This window comes from Melopsittacus undulatus, chromosome 10, assembly GCF_012275295.1.
Source record: "Melopsittacus undulatus isolate bMelUnd1 chromosome 10, bMelUnd1.mat.Z, whole genome shotgun sequence".
Classification (NCBI taxonomy): Eukaryota; Metazoa; Chordata; class Aves; order Psittaciformes; family Psittaculidae; genus Melopsittacus; species Melopsittacus undulatus.
Genome location: NC_047536.1, coordinates 13139600 through 13167271, shown reverse-complemented (window position 1 = coordinate 13167271; position 27672 = coordinate 13139600). Strand labels below are relative to the sequence as shown.

The following is a 27672-nucleotide window of genomic DNA, read 5'->3' as shown; positions in this document are numbered from 1 at the left end:
GTATGTAGCTCAGACACAATGATCCCCTCACTGAATACTTAGAAACAAACAAGAAACCACACTCAGATTTTAAATACAGCGACATCACTGGTTTGACTCAACACAAAACATTGGTTTAAAAGATTTTTTTGCCAAGGGATTTATATAAAGCCTCATTGAAACACAATAATCTCCTCCACCCGTCCCACCTACCTCCCAGCAGCAGCTTTCCCACGTTCAGCACTTCTTGTTCATGCTGACGATTGAAAACCACCTAAACCCAAACCCCTGAAGGTGCTGCTTGAAAAACAAACACTTTGAAAGCAGAACGAGGACTTGGCAAATGGCTGGGCTGGACCAAGGTCAGAGATTATCACTCCCCAAAGTGCTCATTTAAGCTGGCTTCAACACTGAGCAGCTCTTTTTGATGTCTGTGAGGACCGCTGCTAAGACTGAACAGCCTACCAGGGTTACACAGAGCCAGGAAAGACTCAAGGATGGCAGCTGCCAAGAAAGGAAATCATTGTTTTCTTCCATTACAGTGTATTTTCACTGTGTCATAGATATAAACAGTAGAAATGAGTGCAGGAGCTTCACCAAAATGGTCCATAACATTCCCTATGGCTTCGTGTCTTCCCCAGTCCAAATCTGAACACCCACAGCATTTTTCATTTTAAACACTCAACCCACCCACAGCAGGAAAATATTTGTACCGTTCTTTTATTGGGATTATGTCAATCTGGAAGCAGATGGACAGACAACAATAAGGGGAAATACACGCCAAGTGAATAGGAGCAAACATCCTATCCATCATTTCCAATGCGACGTGCTGTACACTGCTGGCAGTTAGCCTGTCCAAGGGGAAGGCACATCCAGTGCGTGCCCAGAGCATCCCTGCAGCATCTAAGCACTTGTCAACACCACAGCACTACCAGGATTACAAGAATCCACCAAACCCAGCCTGTAGAATTCCAGGGATAGGTCCCAAATCAGGGTGTTGCAGCGGGTGGGCTGTTGGTGGGTGCTACAGTCAGATGCTTCTCTCAAGACTTTCTAATTGCTCTTCAAAGAACTTAATCTGCTCTTCAAGGTCCTTCTGCTCAATCAGCAAAGAGGTCTTGTCCTGAACAAAGCACCGGTAGTCCTGGAGCTGCTGGGCACTCAGGTACTTGGCAAGGATGCCAGAGACCACCCTCTCCCTGCGATCCAGGTTCTCTTTCAGGTCCTTTGCATCTTCCCGCTGTCTAGACAAGAGCTTGTGCCGTTCGTGGAGCGATTGCTGGTAGAATGAAAGAACAAAGCAGCACACTATGAAAACTCATCATTCCTGGCAGACTCTACATCTTCATTTGGAAGCCACAGTCAATTTAGTTTAATTACTTCCTCTTGTGGGCTTTGTGTTCCACATGAGTTTTTGCTCGATTGAATTACTCATTCTTGTGGCTTGTAAGGTAAAGACACCCAGCAAAGCCCATCAGGGCTCACTTCCTCCATGCTGCCCTCAGGAGAAAAATCAATACATTTAACATACTGGGAATTTTAAAGTGTCCTGTATCCATCTTCATTCAATTAGAAGCTCTTTGAGACACATACCTTTGTATTTTGTGTGCGGCCACAGTACCGATGTCACATCAAAAAGACATCTATTGAAACTTCTATTAAAAGGTACACGTTGCAGACGGTAACTGTTCAAAGGCTTCTTTTTAACAAACCCCCCAGAATCAAGCCTTGCCTGTTCTACAGGATTTTAACACGTTCACGTTTTAGCTAACTCTCTTCCAGCTGTGATGATGCTCACACGAAGAGCACTGCTGGGAGATGTCCAGTTCCAGGGCAGTGTCCAGCACAGAGCAGTGCTCACCAGCTGCACCCTCAAGACAGAGTCAAAGATCCACACTGCTGGTTGTGCTGACACTGGGGCAATGGCAGCAACTGGGAGGTGGTTGTGAAGATGCTGGCACATAACCAAGTCTTTACTATGTTATTCAAATGCTTGAATGTTTTAACACATTTACTATGAAGAGCATAAACATAACTCTAGTGGAGCGCCTACCACAAAGCCAAAGTCAGTGTCAAATACAGCTCAAAGTTACTCCTGTTAATGTGAGTGACATTCTGGAGTGGGCAGATCCTGATCTCCATGTCACACTGCACGGCAGGGCCCTTTTAGTGCTGTTCTGCATGAGAACTATGATAAACCTCTTGGCAGCCCAGGTCCAGGAAATCCCAGTTTTTCTAACTCTGTGCTTTTTGAGTTTCCATATATGAGAGAACAGCAGGTGCTGTATGGATAACATGTTTAAAAGCAACAAGAGCAGCAGGACAGCATCATTCCTGGGATAAACTTGGCTTGTCTTCTCTAGCAAAAAGGAGACTTTTCAGACTTGAAAGGATTTCCTGGTGACATGAGACAATTCCTAATTTTCCAGCTAAACTGGCTAGTTGAGTTAAACTGCAGGGAATTTTATCTCAGGTTACGACCACATCTTCCTGCTTCCATTAAGTGAAGCAGAAATTCAAAGGCAGCAATTACCACATTGAAACAACCAGGGGGAAAACCCCACATGGCAAACAGCCCTGTGAAGTCCTGGCTTGGAGCTACCCCCAGGGTTCAAAGGCCACCCCCAGCACAGACCATCTCCTTGTGTGGCACTAACACTGCCGGGACAGCGGCCAGTGTCATGTATAATTTAGTTTCATGTATAATTTAATCTCCTTACAACAGCAGCTGGGATTCATGTGGAATTTACAGCTCCTGTTTAGAGCTACAAGACAATGACACAGGATCAGCCCACCTGGGGTGACCCAAACAAATAACTCTCCCCCATTCACTTGTCACTCACCTTCTCCTCAGCATCTGTGTTGCCATCGATCCTCCTCATGGCATTCTGGACTCGGGCCAGGCGGCTGGACAAGCAGAGCAGGAGGCTCACCACCTTCTCCAGGTCACCGATGAACATCATGTAGCGCTCAAACTCATTGTGCCTGCAGACATCCCGCACCAGCACCTCCAGCTCCGTGCCTCGCACGGCACACGCCTGGACTTCGGACAGGATGAGCTCCCTTTCCCCATACAGGGTCTGCAGCTTGGACCGGAGCCTGGACATGAGTTCCAGCTGCAAAGGGAGAAAGATAATCCTAGGAAGCTGTTATTGTCAAAGAAGATCCTGATCATTTCTAGAGGATGGATTTTCCTCGCATCGTCTTTGGCAGATTTTTGACTTTTAAAATTATTCTAAGCTTAAGGAAAGGAGGAAAAAAAAGAGCATTTTTCTAAGCTGTACTTAATTGTCAAACCCTGAAAAGCAAATCACTGGTAATCACCTTAACTGGTGATATAATCCCTAGCTCAGAGAGCTTCCCATCAGTCACAAGTCAACTGCAATAAGGATTACAACATGGTTACACACAGTTATGCTCCAAGACATGAACATCAAGTCACAACTCCATTAGCAAGCTTTACAAGGACTGGAATTTCATTTATAATACGCACACAAAGTCAGTTCCTGAGGTGATTCAAGCAGGCTGCAGTGCCTGGGTAGTGAAGCAAGAGGCTGTTGGATAGGGAAAAGTTGATATGGAAAAAGGCCCCGAGACCAGAGCAGAAGAACCCTATCAGCTATTTTGGAAGTCATCTGATGCCATCATGAGTGGGAGCAGCAATTAGACAGTGGTGATGAGGAGTATCACCATGTGTACCGCAGGAAGAGTTTCAGGAAGGCAGATTGTCATTACCTGAGATGGAGCATGGCCAGGTTTCTACAAGGGATACAAACCAGCTAGTTCTTTGAAGCTACAGATTGCCTTTCCAAGCTGCCATAGCACTCTCTCAGTCCATACGTGCTGTATGAAGCAAGAACTGCCAGTTCTCTCAGAGTGAAAACTATTTCTTACTCAGGCTGCCAGTTGTAATGAATTTTGAAGATTCTGAGGCCAGATTTGGGTGTTAAATTGAGATCTAGCTGCTGTGTTGGAGCTGGCCTTGCAAGGAAAGGTATAACCCACCTTACTTGGTGGGTTATTCCAGGCTTGTTCCAGGTACAACCCATCCCCGGTGACCTGCTCAGAAATATGTTGGGGAGAGATCTGAATCAAACCAGGACTTAAATAGCACCCTTTATGATCAATATACCAATTTGCAGGACTCCATTTACTGGCAAAAAATAGACTGAAAGTTATCTGTGAAACATTACTGATGGGATAAAAGTCATGAATACAAATGCCCACAGTGAAATACAGGACATTAATAACAACTTATTTGTCATGGTGAATAAACAGGGTTCCTCTGACGATCATGTACATACTTTCTTAGCTCGGATGTCATCCAGGTCATTTGTGCTGCTGCTGCTGCTCCTATTCAGGACTTGGCTTCGCTCAGAGGTAGGACCTTCACGCTTTTGCTTAGCATCGTGTTCAGGTTCAGGCCATTCTGCTGTTGCATCTCTGCTACTTCTGCTGTTGAAACAGAAAATAAATACCCATGGCAAGCACTTAGGAGTTTAATTCTCAAACGTTGTGTTCATGGTTTTATCCATCCTGACTTCAGAATCAATGTTTCCAAGTTCTTAAAAGTCTAAAGCAAAAGATTTGCTGTCTAGGTTTGTCACAGTCCCGTGTAATAAGGTATCATTGAACCACATTTCTTGTCATACACCCATAGTCTCAGATGTTTCTTGATACCTAAATCATTTGCTAATGAAACCAAAATAAAGCAATATGCTCAGGTCACCTTACTACTAGTACATGTGATATTCATAGAGTAAATTAGCTTAAAACACTAGATCATTTGTCTACTCACTCATTCTCCTGCACATTCTGTACGTCTCCCTTTTTCCTGTGTGATTTATCCAGCATGGAAATGTTAATAGGAAAGAGACCCTCCATTAGATCTAAAGCAGTTCTTCTATCAGGCTGAGGTATGAGAATATCCACCAGAGAACTGTCTTTGGCAATGATCTCCATAGCAAGTTCTTCATATCGCTGGTCTTCAAGACACTGCAGTCTCCCTCTTGCCTCTCCCTTGAGGTGAGCATCACTTTGGCACTTGTACGTGGATGTCTCCTTTGCAATTAAACCTTTAGCTGTATTCCTGTCCCCGTGGTGGGGCTGAGCTAACACTGTGTGGCAGCAAATTGCTTGCTCTGGAGAAGCTGCAGGCTGCTGCTCTGGACACTTCACTAGAGCATTGCTGCTCAGAGACTCAGTTCTGCATTCCTCCTCTGCTTGAGCATCTTCCTTGCTTCTGCTCCTTGGTATGGGAATAGGGGCTTCAGGAATCAGCTCCTTGGTACCCTGACAACACAGACTTCCACTTATGTCATTGTCTTCATGCTCACAATTCTCACATCCACCTTTCTCAGGATCATGGAATCTAGAACAAAGAAGATGCTTCCTTTTGAGACATTTCCTCTACCACAGATATTTTGCAGCTCGTTTAAGCAGCTACAAGATAATTGCCATTATCTTTTCAGCTTCCTCTTGAATTCAGATTCCAGACCACCTATTCATTTTTCTTGCCAAAAAAGCAAGTCTACTGCACCAGCCTGTGTTATTTGAATCCCTATTTTCTAATCATGACCAACATACATGTTTTCTGAAACAAACCCATGGTAAAAAGTGCCAGCTCTGTCCCAAAGAGGAGAATCTAAATTATGAACTAATGAAACCAATTCTGGATTTCTCATCTTTTAATCTGTTTAGTACATATTACAGAGCTATGTGTTTTGATGTTACTGTTCTGTCCAGAACTTCAGTTACATCCATGCTGACCCACTGAGCCTCTTGGCTAAACTGGGAAATTGAAGATAAACCTCAAAATCTCACTGAAAATGCAATTATTTTCCCAAGATAATCAAGCCTCCAGAAACCATCAGCATCTTTCTGAATGACTGAAATAGTGCAAATTCTATGACTACACGAGCATCAGCATCACTGCCTCGTTGAGACAGGATGTTTTTCTTTCCTGATGTCTGAAGCAGCAAGACAAACATGGAGACTTAACACACATACACAGACACCCCAAGTCAGCTGTGTGCAAACAGCACATTATTTTTTCCCTTTGAACACCCCCCCCCAAGCCCTCATCACACACCGCTCGGATCACACATCTTCCAGCCTGGCACACTGTGCTGTTGCAGATGCTGTGTTTGCCAGAGCTCAGATGAGGGAGCTGTGATCTCAGGCATGTGCAGGCAAGTGGCTGCCTCACTGCCTGCTCCACCTTGCTCTGCACAGCAGAAACGATTGTCAAGATTGTCTCAAAGTGAAACAAATAGTGCAGCAGATGAGTATTCCCATTGGGACCACACAAGATCCCAATACAGCAGCAGACAACCACTGCTGCTGCTGCAGTTCCTGTGGCTTGGACATGGGCTCTACCCAGGCAGAGCCTTCACACCCTTACCTGGGGGTGCCAGGAGAGCTCTCACAGTGCAGAGGAGATGCCACTTGCCCATGAGTGTCCTGGAAGCAAAAAGAACACAAAGGGATCATGAGCATCTTCACACTGGGCAGCTGTTCCAGTTCACCTCCATGTTTGTCATCCCCAGAACAAAATCCGACACTAGACCTCTGAGTAGGTTCACCAAGGTTTTGTGCTTGCTTGTATGGGGCTTTTGGGGGTTTTGTTGTGTCTATCTGGTTTTATTAATGAAATTCCTATTATGCTCTCCCCATGTATCATCCACCTTTTCTACCTAGAAAAACAAAGAGCATCTGACAACAAAACATATGCTCTATTCCCGTAACAATTCAGAAAGTAGGTAGCACTGGGGTTAGTTTGCCAACCTCTTCAGCTGGCTAACTTGAGTAGTACATTAGATTATTTCCTGACCCTTTATCTTTTTATTCTCCTTGACAACAACATTAACAGCTGCTGTCCTTCCAATTCAGGAGCCAAAACAGTTGGTCATTAATAAAAATCTCTCTATAAAAGCCTTTCCTGGGACACTGTTCTAATGAAGTTGGTGTAGTTACAACAGTGACAGCTGAAACACAACCAGCATCACCCTGCACACAGCACATGTGCGTGTCGAGTGCCAGACCCCATGCACACCTTGTCCCCTTCAAGAGGCACGTGGTGCATCTCCCCTGCCCTCACCTCTACACTTGTTCATGATGTTGAGCAGCTTTTCATGTGAGTAGTCCCACAGTTCTCTAAACCAGGTGAATAGTGCTAAGTTATTCCCAAACAATGACTATGTTAATATCTGCCTCACCTGTGTGGAAGGAGGAGTGGATTTTGGCCTCTCCTGAGCTCTCCCAGCTGGATCACCCTCCTGCAGGAGGCTCTCAGCCAATGCACTTCTGCTGGGGTAGTCCCTGCCTGCTTCACTGGGTGATGGACTGAGCTTTGAGGTCTCTGTGCCAGCAGAGCTGGGGTTGTGCCTGCTGCTCACACTCAGTGGGGAAACAGAAGCCAAATGAGGAGCAACATCCAGTGATTTCTCTTTCGAGAGAGCTTGGCAGAAAACCTCATCATTTTGCATCTTCCTGCTCCCGTTGGCATTGGAAGTCTTGCTGGGAGGCCATTTGGGATGTGACAGCCTCTTCTGCAGGGGTGGCTTATGCAGTGGGAGGTGCTGTGAACTACCTGGTCTCTGGTTAATCTTCCTTTCCATGTACTGGATAAGTGCAGTGTGCTGGATCTGTTTCAGCTCTGTCCTGGAGATACTTGAACTGGAAAGTGCCCTCCCTCTGCTCTCCAAAGTCTTCCTCCTTGCTGCTCCTGTACCTTGCTGAGTGTTTTCATCCCTGACTTGACTCCACAACAATTCCTTATCTGCCAGCTGGTCAAGTTTCTCAGGTTCAGAATAACACAGGTTCTTCTGCTCTTTGGTGACCCTTTTCCTTCCCCCCATTTGACCTGTTTGTGGCTTCTTAATTTCTTCATCTCTATTGAAACATTCCAAGGATTCTAGATGAGAAGGGGAACAAGGAACAGGTTTGGCATCCTCACTTGAACCAGATAATGAGAAGGACCTAAGGTGTTCAATTGATGGCCTTTTAGAGGGTTTATGCCTCAGTCTAACTGGCAAACTCATCTGCAAGTCTTTCCTTTTGAAGGAGGTTTCTCTCAGAACCTTCTTCTGAGCCACTTTAAGTTTCTCTCTATAGTCATCCCTGAAACTCTCATCCATGAGAATGAGATCTTCAGTCTCAAGCAGGTCATCACTGCACTGATGGTGGTGGTTGGTCCTTTGACTGCTTCCCCTCTGTAGCTCTAGACACTGCGCTGAGTAGCTGCTTGCTGGAGATTCCTTCAGTGAGGTCCTCGAGTCCTCTTTACGCTGGGTGAGCTTGTTGTGGCTCAGGATATCAGTGGGTTTCCCCCCAGACAGATAGTAAAGCATGGGAGTTGTCTGCCTGGTTATTTGTTCCCCAGCAAGAGCATCCCGAGGCTGCCTCAAGAGCTGCTTTTGAACCTGAGGCTGGCATTTCTGAACAGGAGGTTCCTCTCGTTCCAGCTGTATGCTGAGGTCAGGACTGCTGGGATTGACCCCTTTTTCTTTCTTGGCTTCATGTAAAAAAGGAGATGTGGGCTCTTCCTTTGGTCTGATCAAAGACATTTGGCCACTATTACCATGGCAGTGCCTATCTCCCTGATCCCACTCCTCACAGCACAGAGGCTGTGATTCAGCAGGACCATAACTGCAGGACAGTGCTGACCTCTGCATTTTGGTGTGCTCATTCAGTAGCTCCCTGGTATCACTTCCAAGCATTCCTTCAGAGGCACAGCACCGATTTTTCCCTGTGCAACCATTCAGCTTCCTGGAAGCATTCTCCACACATTTGAAGTCACAACTATCCTCAAACCCACCTTGATCCACATCCGAACGCAGCTCGGTATGGAGCGGGCATTGAGGGAAGGGCAAGCATCCTCTGCCTTGGCTGGGCTCTGGCACTGTGCTCTGCACATCTCTGAGAGCCGGCTGACGTACACTGCAGGGACACTGTTTGTCTTCTTGTGTATCATTAACAGTGTTAGGGTGGGTATGTACTGGGTGACAGGACTTGGAACTCTTCTCTTCAGGATCTTCATAAGCATGAACTGAATTGTAAGCAGAAAGTATTTGGGGGATATTGGCCACTGAGTCAGTCTTTAAATATTCCTGAAAAATGACTGAAGAAGGTCTGCTGAAAACGTGTGGATTGCTTCTCCTTGCAGGCTGTTGGGATGGGCTCCACTCTCCATTTTCCTCCATCTTTAACCCCTGAATTTTTGATATGGATAACTCATTTGCAGAATCAGAGGAAAGGCCCTTGTTTTCCAGAGTCTTTTCCTTAGCAGCCACTATATCTTCCTCTGTAACTTCATCCCTGTGCCAACCATGTGGTAGGTCCCTATCCACCAGCTGACTGTCCTGCATGCGCGGAGCTGGCGGCACACTCCAGTCACCATGACTTCCAGAGCTGCATCTTCCTCTTGAGTTTTCCAGGTGTCTGGTGACTTTATAGCTATCAAGTCGCATGGGAGGAGAAGGTGGAGGTGCTGCTGGAGGAGGAGGTCCCTGATGTGAAGTCCCTCGGGTAGGAGTGCTTCCAGAGCGCTCGGTGAGACCGGTGCTGTGAGAGTTATGGCTGCTCAAGTCTGGTGCTCTGCAGGGATGCAGGCACCCGTGGTCAGAGCTTGCTGCGCTGAGATTGTAAATACCTCTTACATATTCCAAGTCCATGTAAGGTGCCTGCTCCAGAGGCCAATAGCAGTTTTCACCATAGCACGACGGGGTGGGATACTCTGGAGCATTTGATCCCCCTGAGAAAGAGCTGTAAGCAGAGTCCACTCTTGCAGGGAGCTGCAGGAGATGCTCTGCACTGCTGACTGACTTCACTGGTGAAAGGCCATTGCTGCTTTTGGGAGAGGACAGAGGCTCTACCAGCTCTCCAATTCTGCCACGCTGCCTCTGAGGCCATCTTTCGATCCCATTTCCAGATGAAGCCATGTTGTAGCATTTCCAGAAATCAAAGCCTGGTTAAATAATCCACAACAGTTGTCAGAAAAGCACATTCTCCTCTGTATTCACATTCCAATAATACCTGGAGGATCCTAAAAAGAAAGAGAAACATGTGAAAACCTGAGTGGGAGGATTCTAACTGCACCTGGGGACATCAGAGAGCATCACACACACGTGCTTCAGACGAGAGCTCGGAAGTAGCATTTAGAGTAGCAGCTAAATTTCTGCCTTCAGTAATTACCAGGATCTTGGAATAATCTTTTCCTCTATCACAAATGGAGCAACCAAGTCTTTAATGACAAGAGTCCTCCAGGCCTTTATTAATAGTCTCAAAGACTACACATACAATTGGAAGATGCCCTCTCATTATGATTGCCAAACAACAAGGGACAGAATCAAAACACGGTTGGAACTGGATGAGCTTTAAGGTCCCTCCCAACCCAAACAAGGCTGTGATTCTGTGATCAAAAGAAAGCAAAGCCTTGAAACCCTTCAGTGACAAACACACTTCTGAGGAGACAGAGTTGTCTCCAAATCCTACTAGGATAACACAAATTTCCCCAAAAAGGCTGATCTCACCAGACCTGAACCCATCATTCCCAACCTGAACCTCTGCAGCGGGGCCTCAGAGCTGGCAGAAAGAGAGGTTTGAGAGGTGAGGTTGCTGTTTAATCAGAAACCTCACATTCCTGCCTTGTTTCAAAGACAGTCCTGGTATCATTCATGTTGAGCCAAAGGAAGAGAGGGACAGGAGCCAAACCACACAAGTTAATCTATAAAGGGAACTTGGTCTGGTGGGACACAGTAAATAAATTAACTGGTTTCTGGGAAAGAAAAACAGAAGGAATTTCTGCTGGGCTTTTTTTGACATTTCAGTAAGAAACTGACTCAAGGACACCTGGAGAAGTTCTTTAGAGATGATCTAAAAGGCAGCTGTGAGATTTCATTGTCTATCCCTGCATACCAGGGTGGCAGAGGGAACACGAAGCATCACCGCCTGATGATGACATCCCACATCCTTCTCACCATGGTTTCTAGGGAAGAATTTGAAGAAATAAAAACCTTAGGTGAAGGTGAAAGGAAAACCTTGGGTTTTCTGAAGCTACGGAGACAGAAAAGCAGCAGAGAACAACTGCAGTGACACTAAATGCAGAATCAGGCTGTACCACTGTTGCTATCTCACTGCTGTTATGTTACCTCAGTTAACAGCCTGCACATGTGAGCCTGGACCACCACAGTGAGTGTGAGCATCGTGTACTTGAGGGTGCTGGGAGTGCACAGGATCAAACCCCATGGGAGCAGCATTCCACAGGAGAACCAGGTTGCAGATCCCTCTGTCATTCTTATCTCCACGCTCTAAATCTGAATTTTCTCACAGTAGAACCACTCCAAGCAGCTCTATTGCTCTATTGCTATTAATAGACTGAGCCAAGTCTTCGTCTGGGATACACTGGCACAGTTCCACTAAGTTACTGGAGCCACTCGGTTTTACAATGAGAATTTGGCTCTAACTTTTCACAGCTATGTATAGAATCTACATAACAGTTGTGGTTTGGTTTACGTATGCCAATGAAAGCACTCGCTTGGTTTCCTACACCACTGTTCCCCGTCTCTTTTCCTCCTTTATTTCAAGCTATCTCTTTGTCACGCACAGGGAGGTCAGCAACTGAGCAACTGCCCTCTGGAAGCCTGTGCTAAACTGCAAAGAAATGGTACTGAAGTGCATCTTAGGGAGAACCTGACCTATTTCTTTTGGAGAAGATGCTTCCTAAACTCTGAAAGCAGAACTGTTGATCTCAATGTATTTAAAGCACTACCTGAGAACTTTGTCATGTAAGAGAAAAACAGTAATGTTCTGACCTGCTGCAGCCTCCAGCCCCACACAGACTGCTGTTACAGCAGTCACCACCTCAGCCTCCTCACTCCAGGGAAAGGTGGTTTCTATTGCACAACCCTGAATTACTTGCAACCAACTCAGTAGGTCAAAGCCTCAAGTCTCTGGCAAATTAACCCTGTACAGAGAAAACTCAGTGACCCCAAGCTGCAGTTACAAGTCCCCTGTTTTCTAAGACCAAGCTTTCTTCACCAACACTGCCTATTTCTAGTCTATTTCTGTAAAACTACCATTTTTAACCAAGTGGGTCCATGGGACTAAAGGGGAAGCCCACAGCTCTTCACGTGCATCAGACTACAATATGCAACTGTTCCCCAAGCAACGAGCGTGGCCGGTATGTGGAACACAAAGCAAACACCGTGACCAACCTCCCCATATTATGTCATGTACATGCTTGCGAGTGACCTGCTTGTTATCAGCGAGCAAACACCTGATGTAAATATTAGCCGGAATTCCTCAGATTCCAATCAGTTGCACAGTCCACAGCACCCGATTCACCTGCTTCACAGCCCAGCAGATGTAACTGCTACCACAGCATCACCTCTGAGACTCAGGGGATCCTCAGGAAGCCTTGAGAGTCTGAAATCCTGGGAAAGCAAGTGCAGAGCATATGGAATCGCATCACCTGCAGCAGGTCATTTGCTGACGATCAAGCTGTGCACACGCACGATATAGAATCATAGAATAGTTCGGGTTGGAAAGGACCTTAAGATCATCCAGTTCCAACCCCCCTGCCATGGGCAGGGACACCTCACACTAAACCATGGCACCCAAGGCTTCATCCAACCTGGCCTTGAACACTGCCAGGGATGGAGCATTCACAACTTCCCTGGGCAACCCATTCCAGTACCTCACCACCCTAACAGTAAAGAATTTCTTCCTTATATCCAATCTAAACCTCTGCTGTTTAAGTTTCAACCCATTGCCCCTTGTCCTATCACTACAGTCTCTAATGAATAGTCCCTCCCCAGCATCCTTGTAGGCCCCCTTCAGACACTTGAAGGCTGCTCTGAGGTCTCCACGCAGCCTTCTCTTCTCCAGGCTGAACAGCCCCAACTTTCTCAGTCTGTCTTCATACAGGAGGTGCTCCAGTCCCCTGATCATCCATATGGATGCATTCTCAGTGACTCCAAGACATGAGATGTCTGGAAATAAGAGCTGCTCTTTCGACCAGACTACGAAATATCCAGAAATTCCAGACAAATGTCTGAAGTCTTTAAATTCCATCACTTTCACATGACTGAAATGTGAGGATACCACATGCAGGAAAGTGTGGCTGCTGATCGTCCTTGTGCCCAGTGACTGAAAGCCTGTTTCTCTCTTTTTCCCTTTATTATTATTTTTTTCTCACCTATAATCAACCATTTTACCTCCTAGGGCTTCCAGCTTCAGGTTTCAAAGAGGCAGGCAAACATATCAGATGACATCCCCTTTAGATGACTGGAAAACACATTCTGCTGCTCTGTATTTTCCTTGCAAAGACTTCTGAGGACTCTAAATCCCAGATTTCTCATCTCTTTCCAGCACTATCATGCAGTAGCCGACGCTTGCCAAGGGTATCATACATCTAAACCCAAGGACAAGCTTTCAAGTTTGGCTTATACAGGCCCAGTGGGAAACTTACCCTGCTACTGGGAGCCAGGGAAGGTCACAGTATCAGACATCCTCAAAACAGAGCCTAAATGGGATTTAGATGAGGTTTAAGCCTTGTGTGCACACAAGTAAATCTCAGCATAGTTTGAGGAATGTAAACTTCCAGTAAAAACCACAGATAGAGACGTGAGGGTCTCTGGAGCAATGGAAGTGTCTTGAGTAATTTAAAAGAGGATGAACATAATAATAATAATAATAATACATCTCAATACCCCCTTTTCCTAGTGGGGAAGGTGGCAATGGGGACATGAATCTTCCTAAACTTCCTTACCCAGCTACACCTTGTTCTCCACAGAAGGAAGAGATTCCTACTGACGAGTGCAGGAGCTTCGCTTGAGCCACAGTGCCAGTATGGGTCCATCTCCACCTTCCCCAGAGTCACTTCCCACCCAGTGAGGATATCTCACTGCTGGACTTGACCATTGGCATTTCAGTAACTTGCAAACTTGGCTGATGTAAAGCCGTGGCCCAAATAAAATGCCTCTGGACCAGAGATCCATGGTCCCTTCTCTGGCCAAGGGTTTAATGAGGAAGATGAGGCTTGGCAACTCCTCACAGCCCCACGAGAGGCCTTTTCTGAGCACCAGCAGAGTCTGACCTTTTAATGAGAGCAGTCACCCGCCACATACTTCCCATTGTCCTTGAATTCCCTGACTTCCCTTATTCAGCCTCAGAAATTGCTCTTGGTTTCCATCGTCATCACTCCCTCCTCTGCTGAGCACCAAGCACTTGGTTTGGTCTCTATCTCTGAAAGCACATCTCAGAACACACTTCTGCCCCAAATCACAGCTTCCGCCCAAGTGCACACGTTCCTCTCCAATCATTTCCATTTCATCCTCTCTGACTTCAGCACAATTTTTCTCCCTTTTTAGAGACTAATCAAGTTCCTTTAATGCCATAAATTTGCCATCCACATTGCTGCAAGAACAGACCCAGAAATAGTCACAAGTATTAAAGAATTACAGGCTTCAAAAGTCAAAACTCCAGAAAGAAAAAGCCTGATGACACTGCTGCTTTTAGAATCGGTATACATTATCCTGTATCCTAGAGAACTCCCATGCCTAAAGCTGCTTTCAACCCCAGGTTAAACATTTCAAATGTGGTTTTATTATTTTCCAAGCTATATCCTGCTCCTTCATCTGTTTTCCTGCTGACTTTACAGAAGGGATGGGAGCAGATGGACTTTGGCAGCAGATGCTCTGAAAGAAACCTAAGAGCCCTTGCTGGGGAGAAAGGATCCATCGAAGACCCAACACTTGCACACTTTGTTTTCCAACATTACGCTTTCCCTCCTGCCACCTCCACTAGCTCATGCCTGGGTCAGGATGTGCTCTTGCACCATCTCTAAAGGTCCCATCTCCTTTGTGGCCCTGCGAGGTGTGAGGACCGGTGTGATCCTCCAGCTGCTCTGGGACATGGCCACTGTCCAGATGAAGGAAAACCTGCTTGCATGGAGAGACTAATGAGAGCACCTGAAGTGCAGCATGGACACAGACACTCTGGTCCTCAGAGGTCTGCACTCAGGGTTTCATGGAGCTGCTCTCCCTCCTCAAACACACACTTACACAGGGATGAAGGAGCAGTTACTTAGACTATGGAGCAGCAGAATCACCTTCCCACCAGATTTACAGCAAGTATGATACAAGCAAGACTGAGAAACCAGAATGTGCACTCTTTTCTTGCATAAAGCAAATAGGCATCATAGCAACTATTGGATTACAGAGACAATATAGACCAGATACAGCCATCTAAAATACACACACACACACACTCTCTGAAATGATGCTTGGGTTAGTTACCTCTAGACATCTGAAGGCATTTCCATGGTAAGTACAGCTGGAACAAGTTTTCTATCTCTAGTTTTCTTTTCAGCAAACAAAAGCCGAAGCTTTGGTTCCACATTCCAGCCACGTCTGCAGAACAGATCTTCAAACACCAGAACCTGAAGTGTTTTCAGTGCAACTCACACAGATTCAGAGGTGGTTTTCCCAGTGTCTCACATCATAGGTCCATCACACCGAGCAGCTCCACGCACAGCACCAGCATCAAGCTGCACCAGTGACTTCTACAAACACCCCTCTGCCTCGCTGCTGGAAACTGCCTCGTGCCGTGCCCAGCGCTGCAGTGCATAAGGAGGGAAGCAAACCATGGGCTTGGCCGTTTCGCTGTTGCACCAGTCAATTATTAACAACGGTGCTTTTTGTGCCCAAGCCGTTGGCAGCGGCCAGGACTCCCATTTGGCACAATGGAGAAACTCCACAAAGATGCTGCCGAGGCCCCCGACACCCAACACACTCCCTCCTGTGCATCCCACCAGGACAGCATGGCCAGAACAGCATCCTTCGTTCTGCTGCACCTCAGCCTTTGCTGTCCCCAGCTCTGGCTCCAAGGCCACCAAGAAGCACTGCTACTAACCGAATCCAACTAAAAGTGGATTAACTCCAACAAAGTAGCTAGATCTGGTTGTCTTACAAAATTAAGTTCTGCTTTCAGAGGGGGAGAGCAAAAGGAGCGTACCATAAAAGTTAACACAGTCCAAGGATACACTGGAGCTGGGCTTTATGAGCTGCAGGCTTCATGGTGGGCTTTATCAAGTGTTCTGCTCATAAGACAGCACAGAAGGCACAGAGACTGAGGCTTTCATCCCTCCCATGCCACTCTGAATCAACTCAAAATCCACAGTAAACTCTGTCCTGCCTCCAACTCTATGCAATAGAGCCTGATATTAAGGCCCTTATGTGGGGAGATGGATTCCCATAGGCTTCCAGCTGGGATTAAAAACGTAAGCCGATTTTATGCCACTGTATCTTTCCCCCCCTCAATCTAAGCTCCCAACTAGATAACGCCATGCAGGCAACAGCTTCTGATCTGTTCTCATGCATCATCTCCCAAGGGAAAACTGGGCATTCTGTCCACATTTCCTGCAAAAGTAACCTGCTCACTTGTGGCATGTTCAGTTTGTACATGGGGGGGTGCTGGGACACAGATTCAGCTTCTGCTTCTTGCCTGGTCTCACCACAGCCCCCAGCCAGGCACTACTGAAGCCATCAGAGCTCCAAATCCATCCCTGGTTTACTGCACGGAAGAAGGAGAGGATGGGGATAGCTCTGTTGGAAAAGCTCAACTCCACATACCCTGTGCATGGGGGGAACACAGGAGCCTCTGGAATACAGTTCACTGATGATTCATTCAAACTGCATTTGAAGCTCTTCTGCAAGCAAACACCCAGGCTCCTCCTCACTATCCTGTCCCAAACAGGCCATCCCTAAGCCTAACTTATTTTCCAGTACATGATGTGACCAGTAACTGCCAGAGTATGGAGAAGGGCTCCTGGGGAGTTACTCAGTAACTAGCTCCGTGTTTAGTCATCCCATTAAATACTGCTTTCACAAAGCAGCAGCTTGGTATCTGATGGAGCCAAGTGTTCTGCAGCAGGAGGCAAAGGGACCATTCCCAGAGGCCCGAGAAATGAGAAGTAAAATACCTCACACTGTGTGATACCAGTTTGGAAAGAAGAACACAAACCTGAACACCAACACAACACCTGAACACCAACTCCTCCTGCCAGACCATGAGCAAGGCTCTCACATGGGGACAGAGCTGGTGACACAACATTGGTTGTGCCCTCCCTGTGCAGGAGCTTTGTGCATTCCCTGTGAGGGTGCTGAGGCGCTGGCACAGGGTGCCCAGAGAAGCTGTGGCTGCCCCATCCCTGGCAGTGTTCAAGGCCAGGTTGGACACAGGGGCTTGGAGCAAGCTGCTCCAGTGGAAGGTGTCCCTGCCCGTGGCAGGGGTTGGAGCTGGAGGAGCTTTAAGGTCCAGGCTGGGATTCTATGGTTCTATACATTCTATGAATGTTACTCCTAGCCTTGTAAAGAAGTTATTACATTCTGCATGTGGTCTGCAGCTCTAATGATCCGTACCTCACGATGGTGAATTGGTCCAAGGCTGGATCCAGCAGCACTGCCATCGAGGAGAACCACAGCCACATTCACCTGAGGAGACCACAAGCCTGCGAGACACTGGCAGAGCCAATAGGGAGCCAGGATAGAGCTCCCTGGGGTCCTGACCGCCACAGGAGATCCATGTTACACAAACATCAACAACTAAACCTTCCCACTGCCTTTGCATGAAGCACTGTGGATTTGGGCTGAGTTAAGTGCCCTTTGCTCCATCCTCAGAGTCAAGCTCAGAACAGTTACCCCCTGGAAGATGGGGGTAACCACAGCCCTGCCCCAGCTGAACCACAGTAATATGCTTGAGGACAAGTAAGGACCGAATGAGATGTGATGGAGAGATCCCAAAGAGAGAACTTACAGCTGCCTGTGGCAATTAAAACCACCACAATACACTGGAGTCAAAGAACATGATTGCACCAAGGCAGAACCTTACCCTTGTATCAGGCACGAGCACAGCAGCCATTCATTTAGCACTGCTAGGAAATAACCAGGGTGTCCTCAGGAGATGTCCAAGTGTTGGAAAAGCTGTTTAGGTTTGGTAGCTATAAACTTACGTGGTAACAACAATAAACAGGGCCAAGAGGAAAAACAATCAAAGGGGTTTGTAAAAACAACAGAGCTGAGGCTCATTTCATTTGTCCCTGGGTTCCTAAATGTTTGAGTGCATTTACATCATGTTTGCAAACTCTTCACAACCAGAAATATTGGGATACATGGTAGATCCCCTAACTGAGAGCTAAGGCTTTCAGGGAAGCCTCGAACCTCTACAGCCAATGCTTTCAGAGATGCATAAAATCTCATGGCACTCATGATAAAGACATCAGTAGTTCCATCGATACCCCTATTGTTTCTGAATGCTGCCAGAGGTTAGGAAGTGAAATCCCAAAGGGGAAGCAAGACAAACAGCAAATGCTGGCCATAAAACCCTCCAATCAACCAGTGGGCTGTTACCTTTTGATGTTACTGTCCTGACTTGGCATCAGCTGGGATACAGATGGCTGCTCGGGGTTACTGGCTTTCAAAACTAGGTCAATGGTAGCACAGATATGAAGCAAACATCCTGGGGTTTACCCAGCAAAACCAAGTAACAGCAACCTAACAGACAAAATAGCATCTGTGAGATCTCCCATCAATCCCAGGCTTCACAGGTAGGGCTGCCCTACCCAGTAACCAAACCAGCTCACAGGGCAGAGCATTGAGACAGACACACATTCACTGCTTTTTCACTAGAATCCAGTGATTCCTACAGCAGGAAATCCTTCTGTACGATATTACAGCACACTTAATGGGTTTTATCATTTCTTAATGGTTAATTGTTTGGTAATCATTTCTAGAAGAAAGGCAACACACAGCCGCTACTATTGTTCCAAGGCATACCTATGTACCAGGTATCAAAGACAGGTCCCCCTGTTCCATCAGTGCCTGCTTGGTACAAAACGTTCTGCACCCAAAGGCACTTTTACACCTGTTTCCCCTGCTCCTGCTCCTCTGGAGGAGGATTTCCCTTTCAAAGCCATATAAGAACCTGAAAGGAACAGGATTTTCTGCCGCAGTGTAGAGCAGTGGCAAGTGCTGTGTGCTGGGGAGAGCTCAGCTGCCAAGAATTCCCTTAGACTGGTGTCATTGCCAGGCAGCATGGCCGTGCTATTCGTCCTGTAAAGCTTCACTGTGAGCTTTCACTGAGTAAGGTTACAGGGTTTGTCCCTGGCAAAACATATAATGGTCTTTATATATATAGGTGAGAACAATCAAATACTGCTTGAAAGCCTCATTTAGACCAGTAAAACAGCACTGAGACAAACAAGGTTCTGCCTGCTGCCATGCTGTAAGCACATTTCAATCTAGACCACCAGAGTCTGAGCTCTTCAAACCCAGAGAAGCATCCTTAGGTGATGCCATACCTTATAATACTGAGACATTTTAGCTTTGGGATCAAGGGGCTGGACCAGCCTGGATAAATGGGTTTAATTTTACTGTTTAATATTGTTTCATGCGCCAGCTGAACTTCATTTTGTGTCACTCATGTGTTATCAGTGATCCCTGGGCCTCAGGATGGAATCTGCTCAAAGCATTTAAATGGAAATGCAGCTGAGTCAATGTTGCTGCTGACAGGAGTGATTGCCATCTCCCCTTCTCACTTCCTTCTTTCCACCCCCAACACTGGCCTTGCTGTGACTCTCATACCTGTTGGACTCCGCTGAGTTGATCCAGTTTGCCAACGTGGCAGAAGCTGGTCAGGGGGTTACTGAGCTGGAAGAGCTCACAGAGGAACAGGGTGAACACTGACCTCACTTGGAGCATTGTGTGCAGTTCTGGTGTTCTCAACATAAAAAGGACGTGGAACTGTTAGAACAAGTCCAGAGGAGGCCACGAGGATGATCAGGGGACTGGAGCACCTCCTGTATGAAGACAGGCTGAGAAAGTTGGGGCTGTTCAGCCTGGAGAAGAGAAGGCTGCATGGAGACCTCAGAGCAGCCTTCCAGTACCTGAAGGGGGCCTACAGGGATGCTGGGGAGGGACTCTTCATTAGGGACTGTAGTGATAGGACAAGGGGTAACAGGTTCAAACTTAAACACTCCCCTGTTTAGGTTGGATATAAGGAAGAAGTTCTTTACTGTTAGGGTGGTGAGGCACTGGAATGGGTTGCCCAGGGAACTTGTGAATGCTCCATCCCCGGCAGTGTTCAAGGCCAGGTTGGATGAAGCCTTGGGTGCCATGGTTTAGTGTGAGGTGTCCCTGCCCATGGCAGGGGGGGTTGGAACTGGATGATCTTAAGGTCCTTTCCAACCCTAACTATTCTATGATTCTATGCCAGGCGAGCAGAGTGTGCTGCTGGGCAGGACACCGCGTCTCAGCAGCCCCACAGCTCAAGCTGTGACACAGAAGCCCATCCCAAACCAGGTCAGTGTTAGGGCTGTGCCAAGCTCCCTTCAATATAAAACTGAGTCCGAGTGTGAAACACAAGCAGCTTTAGGGCCCAAGGTATGAAAGTGAATCTATCACTCAGCCTGCAAACACAGGCTCACTAGAAACCCACTTGGAGTCTGACACCAATTCCATGGGTATCTATGGCAAAACTCTTCCTTTATATTGGCTAAATGAAAGGGCATTCTAAAAGGAAACAGGGTGTTCTGTGTCAGGAATGTGGCTCTCCTGTGCTTTCTTCCACAAATAACTAGAAAAATAGAATTTAAATGCAACTTGTCACTGCACTTCAACTGAGGAATCACACTTGTAGCTAACTAATAAAGAGCAGCACAGGATGGTGATAAACAGCTCCCAGAGAAACTGTGATCTATTTGGTTAAACACTGTAAAATGTGAGTAAAGTAAGAAGAGAGGGATGTGATGGTTCCCCTGGGACCAGGCTGAGGAGCAAAGTGCCAGCTGCTGCCTGCCTCTGTCATCAGTGTGAGCTCCCCTCTCCGCGCTCAAATATACAGCGAGTGCTTCTGCTGGTGCATCGATCCAGTTACATGGCAAAGGCTCCCTGTTCTCCCTCACAACACCTGAGTACGACCGGTTCTTTGTTCTGGGGGGCTAAATAAATGATGTAGCCATTAGGTGTCATAAGGAAAAGGAGCAATACATGATTAAATTACAGGCCCAGAGCAGGATTATTACACTCCCAAATAAATCGATGTACAGCAAGGAAGGCCATGGACTCTGCCAGCAGCCTGGTCCTGCAGTGTGTGGGGTAAGGGGAGAAGTCACACAGGGTCAACAGATACAGACCACAAAGCTCTGGGCATTTAGTACAGTTCAGCTCAGAATAATGACTGGCAACAGGTATGTCTTTCTTATATGCCTTTGTTCGCCATCATGGAGCTTATAAATGCATAAACCCAGCACGACTGAACTAATGTCTTCTGAGAAAACCCCAGTCTGTCTCGTAGGGTGACTTGTGCACACATGTTCATGAGTAAAAGCAGTATTATTCTGATAATCAATCAGTAAAAAGAGTTTCAGAGGCCTCCAAGCAAACCTGGCTCATTTATCACACTTGGTAAGCACTCATTTGGCCTATAGTCTGGAAATGCCAGCTCATCAGTTTTGGAGCCTCCCTGGACTTCAGAAGGCATTGGGATGTCAGAATAACATATAAATCCATTTATGTTTAAGATTAGGATGTTAAGCAGTAGACATTTTCCTTTCCATGAGCCATTTCTGCTAAGGACTGTATCCTGCAAGCTGTGCACAATGGACCTGTCACAAGAGTTTCCACTATGGAAAAAGCTCAGGAGCAAACATCAAGATGTTTTGATGTGGTAAAGCTGTAAGGTGTTATTAACAGGGAACAGGCAGCAGAGGTGTCTGTTGTGGAAATTGCTGCAAGGGGTTGAACAAGGTGCTGCAATTCATCTTGGCTTTTTCAATTTGATTTTAACTAGTAAAAGAAGCCATTCCCTCAGACACACAACATGAAATCCTGTTCTAATGCCGGACAACTCACTGACAAATGCCACAAACCTGGAAAGGGCTTCTTTAATATGGGTAAATCTTTCTTGTTTTACCAGTCCGTTTTATGTAATCTGGGCAAAATTACTTGTGCTACATATCTATATAGATAGAGAGAGAGGGCTTTGAACTCTTCTCAGACAGAGCTGACTGAAGCTATTCAATGGAGAGATTTAGGGCTACACAGCAATTTAGCCACTTTCATGCAGTAAGTTTATGGCTGAAATGGAAAGAGAACAAAACTGTTTTCCAGTGCCTCACTCCACTGACCGGACCAGGTTTCCCATGCTGAACAACCACACATCAGCCAAGCTTTGTGGGTGCATTTGCAGAGGTGAGCTCAGGTTATGGCCTCAGCTTCTTAATCCCAAGGCACCCAAGAGTACATGTGCAAGCTCATAAATACACCAGAATTGGTTCTACTGACCCTCCTGAACCACCACCCAGCCACCTCCGGAACACCATGGGAGCAACTCTACAAACCACATCACTTACCATGGGCCTTAATGGGGATTTCTGCATCCACCCTATGTTAGCCCATGAGATCTGCCACAGGGAAAAGCAGAGCAGCTGGTATGAAGGGCAGGTCAGGGAAGGACTGACACATCCCAGAGTCACTCTCATCCATGGAATTCTAAGCTTGGATATGGTTTGGCACCTGTCAGATACACAGGGCTCCGCAGCCCTCACTGGAAAACACCACATGGCAAGAGCAGAAGCTCAGCTTCCCCAGGAACAGAGGCTGCTTACAGAGGGAGTCGTATTCTTCCCTTATTTCAGCCAAGGGTTTGCAGGGAATTCTCATGAGGCTGGGGCTGGAAACTCAGCTTCACATGGGGAAAAGTGACAGAGATGTGATCCTTGCCACAGAGATGCGCCCATCGCAGGTATCTTCAGTTTGACAACTGAATTGCTTCAGTTGAAGCACATCTTCAGCTTGTCTACAAAAACCATAAAAGCTGTGGGGTTTGTGCCAAATACCGTGTTCCAAGTTCACCCAGAATGGAACAATGTATTTCAAGGTACTGGGGCCATGCAAAACCACTGAAGAACCCCCAAAGCGTGGCTATGGTCAGCAAGCACTGAACAGAGTGTAACCCGTAAAGCATCTCAATAGAGCAGTAGAAACCTAGATTAACTTTACAGTGACCAGTCACAGAAGTACAACAGACCCTTGGGTCAAACCTTGATGTTTTATAGGCTTTAAGGTTAGCACAAAACTCAGCTCAAAGAGCACATTTACCACCTAAACCATTTGGTTTATGATTTGTGGGAAGTTTGTTGACAATTTCTAAATAAATACTTATTTGTAACTTTCTTCAGAAAAACAGACAAAACTCTTGCTGATTTATGTTTATTATCATAAAAAGAAAAGGAAGCTCCCTTGTGGCTGCCCCATCCCTGGCAGTGTTCAAGGCCAGGTTGGACACAGGGGCTTGGATAAAGCTGCTCCAGTGGAAGGTGTCCCTGCCATGGCAGGGGTTGCAACTGGAGGAGCTTTACGGTCCCTTCCAGCTCTAGAAACTTTCAAACCAGGACTGAGGTTTCACTAAACGCAGGCTCAGAACAGCCCAAGGCACAATTACTGCTGGACAGACTAATAGCAAACAGACATTCTTCTCAAATTCCCCATTCCTGAATCCAGAAGCCTCTGCAGTAACAGAGACAGGTGCAAGGAAGCCCATGATCCAAGAAACAATCTCATCCAGCCCAATGCATGGAATGCTGCACCAAGAATAAACTCCCACAGAAGAGAGATGTCATTTCATATTCAGGATGAAAACCAGGCAGGTTTGTGTTCTAGAAAGGCCCTACACCTATCAGCAGTGCTCACACCTCCTGCTCCAGGTACTTGTTGCAGCAAACACTCATCCATTTGACTGGAACATTCCAGCTGGAGCTCTGCTCATAGGATCTGGGGGCTCTGTTTTCAGGTCCCAGATGAAGTGTTCCAGCTGTTTAAGGACAAGTCTCAGGGTAACACATCCTATTCTCGGGTTCAAAAAGATTCTGACAACCCTTTATGAACCAGTAGCACTTACCCTTTGGACACTGAAAACCTGGCAGGGAACAGCCACTGCACCAAGCACTTGGCTTTGATTCCCTGGGAAATCAAAGTGATCTGAATTTGGGGCTGAATTTAAATCCCTGAAAAACCACTCTGCATAAGCTCAGTAGAGACCTGGGGTATTCAAGTTTCCATTCAGTCAGTCCATAGCTTACAAGGCTATTCCTGGAATTTCTTTTGGAAGCTCAGCATCACCCAAAGCTGGGGAAACCTCCAAGCTCTGCTCTCATTGCTGTGCTGCTCAGGTCAGTCAGGTGGAGCAAAGGAACCACCAAACTCAGTGAAGAGTTAAAACCAGGTGCCTATAGCAGAAGTGTGTTGAGCCTGGGCTGATAGGCCCATGGGAAGTGAGGGGCAAGGCTGTCCTAGCAAGGGAGGCTTGAAAGAGGAGCCAGGAAAGGAAACTGGGAGGTACCAAAAAAAGCACCTAAACCCCACTGCATCCTGTAAGAATGATGAAGCTCTGCAACAGCAAGTTTAGACCCTCCTGGGATTTACATACAAAAAAGGTCTCAAAAATCCATTCTGAGCCATACAGTGCACAGCCATGCACACACACAGAGCCCAACTGCAAACTGCATCACTTGTGATGATGCTCAGGGCCGGGTTCCCATTCTGGCTTGATGTGCATTGTACAACCATAGGACAGGAAACCTGCTGAGTCAGCAGGAGCATCACTCTCATTTGCCCAGAATTTTGGGGAAAATGCAAAGTAAATCCTGTATTCCTAAGCAGCAGCTTAGGGAAAAACTGATGCCTTGCCTCATTTCAATGCTTCTGACCTAACACTGAAAGACTTTGTTTCCCACGCCTTGGAGAAGGGAACTCAGTTCTGGTTTGCATGAATTTGCATCAGGATGTGCTCTTTGTTGTTCCCTCTCAAATTCTTCCCAAGTCTGGGAAATTAATGAGTCTGGAAAATGCTTTCATTCTTTTTTTTTTTTTTTTAAGTAGCTTAGATTTTGAAGATTCTGTTTTCAGCTGGAATCTTCAGGAGCTCGAGCTGTGCCTGCACTGATTCTGTGCCAGGCCCAAAGTATAAGTCATAGAATCATGAAATGGTTTGGAGTTAAAGGGGCCTTAAAGCTCCTCCAGCTCCAACCCCTGTCACGGGCAGGGACACCTTCCACTGGAGCAGCTTGCTCCAAGCCCCTGTGTCCAACCCGGCATTGAACACTGTCAGAGATGGGGCAGCTCAGGACACCAGGATGGGCAGCACAGCCACCCTGGTCTCAGTTCATCTCCAGCCACCTCCTGCAGGTTCTTTCTCCGGAAGCCTGGATGCAGTTTGCCATGTCCAGCCCCAGCCCCACTCACATGAATCGGGCCCTCTGCATGTCGGGACCTGCACCTCAGCACTACATTAAAGCAACACGAGAGACAGCAGCAGAGGTACAAAACTACAAACCCGCCCAGGCAAACTCATAACCAAATCCATTTGCATGTTCTCACCCCATTTGTAAACAGCTGGAAAGGCTTTTGTGGATCCCTCCCACACACACTTGAAAACACTTTGCTTTCTGTCACCTCCCCTATTTATTCAACCTGGATTTCTATCTTCTAAACACACATTCAAATTGCTTGCAGTTGTAACCTTACTATTTTCTCATTAACTTTCCCACTGCGTGCACACCATCGGAGATGTTTCTGGTTTTCAAGCACATCGCAAACATCTTGCAGAACTCTGAGCACTCGAGTTTGGAATTCTTTTGAGTACATTTCTCCATTGAAATACACTCAGTTCCTACCTGACGCTGCCTCATTCTTGACGTTAAACGCTGCTAAGGAGACCTTTCGTTGTGAGAGAAGAATCCTGTTAACAGGTCTCTGCACACCAGGGAAAGAGGGGTCTGGGCAGTTACTGCCCCGGGATGTTCAGCAGGAAATAATTACGCAGTTGAGGTCTTTTCTAGGCAGATTAAACCCCTCCTGCTGAAGGCAGCCTAAATAAGAGGCATTGTTCCGCAGCGCAGAGCTTGGTTCTGGAGCTCCGCAGACTGCAAACTACGAAAGAACCACTGAAGCACGCATCGGGGCTGATGAAACCACTTCGAACTCCCCTGCTCCCGGCAGGCAGCGGTCGCTCCCGCGCCGTGCAGGCGGTTGGAAGCAGGGGACCCAAGAGCAAAACCCCCACCCCAGGCTCCCGTTCCCCGTCATGAGCACCAGGCACGCACTGGTCCCTTCGCTCCAGGCTGCAGCTCCCTCTGCCCGGCCCCGAGCATCCCCCCCCATCCCCGTTCTTACCGTGCGCGTCCCCCGGGGCTCGGCAGCCGCCGCCACCTCCCCGAGCGTGGCCAGGACAGAGCCCGCCGGTGGCCGGGGCCGGCGCCGGGCAGGGCCCTGCCCAGGGGGAGGCACGGAGGAGGGGTCAGGATAATGAACCTGAACCCAGCGCTGCGGAGAGGGGCAGAGCCCCGCAAGGATCCCAGAACCGTCCGGTGGAAGGGACCTCAAAGCCCATCTGGTCCAACCTTCCCAGTCAAAACCTGACCCAGAGGGGATGTCCCAGCACCCTGCCCAGCCAGATCTTAAGTGTCCAGCTGGGGAGTCCACCAGTTCCCCGGGGAGATTATCCCAGTGGCTGATTGTTCTCATTAGGAAGAAATTTCCTCTTATGTCCAACCGGAATCTCCCCAGGAATAACTTGTGCCCATAACCCCCATCTTTGCCATATGACTCCAGCCCATCCACATCTTTTTCGTGCACTAAGGACCAAAATTGCACACATATTTCAGTTGTGGCCTGACAATGACATCTTTATCTCTGCTGGCAATGTCCTTGCAGACATAACCCACCATTCCACTGGTTTTGATGGACCAGGAAAAAGGAATCCCAGCCCAGCTCCCCACACCTCACAGAGTAGGTGGGACTTCACTGCTGGCCAATGCCTTCAGGACACAGGATCTATTCCCAGGACAGAGCCACTTCAGTTGGAAAAGACCCTTAAGAGCATCACTTTTAAGCCAACACAGCCGCATACCAGGAGCACATCCACATAGAAAGCATAAAAGCAGAGAGACTGGGAAAAAATATAATCCTGGGATTTATTTTCCTGCAGTTTTAAGAAGCTAAACTGTACTTGAGCATTGCTCTCACTCAGGGTCACACAAGGACTCACATTTTAACCCTGGCTGACAGCCATGGAATAAACAAAACCCCCAAGCCAAACCCCACCATTTCCCAGCCCTAATGGAACCCCACAGCAGAGACACTGTGACAGGAGCCAGAACTGATAGTTTATTTAGAAGCAATAAGTGCATCTCTGCAAAATGAAGAGTCACAGCCAGCAGACAGCACCTTACCTGCGCTGAGGGAACAGCAGCAGGCCCTCTGTTGCTCACCATTATTGCTCTTCAGGGCTTTCTTTGCTCCTCAGCTTAGACACAAGAGTTCACCAGGCAGGAGAATGCACCAGGGAAGCTGGAAAGGATAACAAGCAGCTTAGCAAACTCCACTCCCCAGCAGCATACAGCAGCAAGGGGCACAACCTCCAGCATAAAAGATCCCAGTTTCCTGGTTTTAATATACTTTGTTCCAAATACTTTCTTTCTGCCTTTCTGGATAAAAGGGGAGGAAGAGAATTGCAATCCTGCCTGCATGGTCACGATGGGGGGAATAAACCAACCAACACAAAAAGCCTACCTAATTTCTACCAATTCCCATTTTCTCACTGAGCCTTTCTAGACTCCTGTAGGATTCAATACAT

The 27672-nt window shown here is 47.1% G+C and overlaps 1 protein-coding gene across 2 annotated transcripts; it reads right to left on the bottom strand.

Annotated features, from left to right (window-relative positions):
• Positions 1 to 683: 683 nt before the first annotated feature.
• On the bottom strand, positions 684 to 26284 carry SHROOM1 (shroom family member 1). 2 transcript variants are annotated; one of them, XM_013128562.3, is made up of 7 exons: positions 26211 to 26284; positions 7197 to 10024; positions 6383 to 6441; positions 4778 to 5350; positions 4284 to 4434; positions 2823 to 3095; positions 684 to 1258 (listed from the first exon to the last, which is right to left on the bottom strand). In XM_013128562.3, exons 2-7 carry the CDS (start codon positions 9918 to 9920, stop codon positions 1010 to 1012), a joined length of 4029 nt encoding a protein of 1342 aa, XP_012984016.2. In that variant the 5' UTR covers positions 9921 to 10024; positions 26211 to 26284; the 3' UTR covers positions 684 to 1009. The 2 variants fall into 2 exon arrangements, with proteins under 2 accessions (XP_012984016.2, XP_030903306.2); XM_031047446.2 differs by having other exon boundaries at positions 4284 to 4431.
• Positions 26285 to 27672: the final 1388 nt, after the last annotated feature.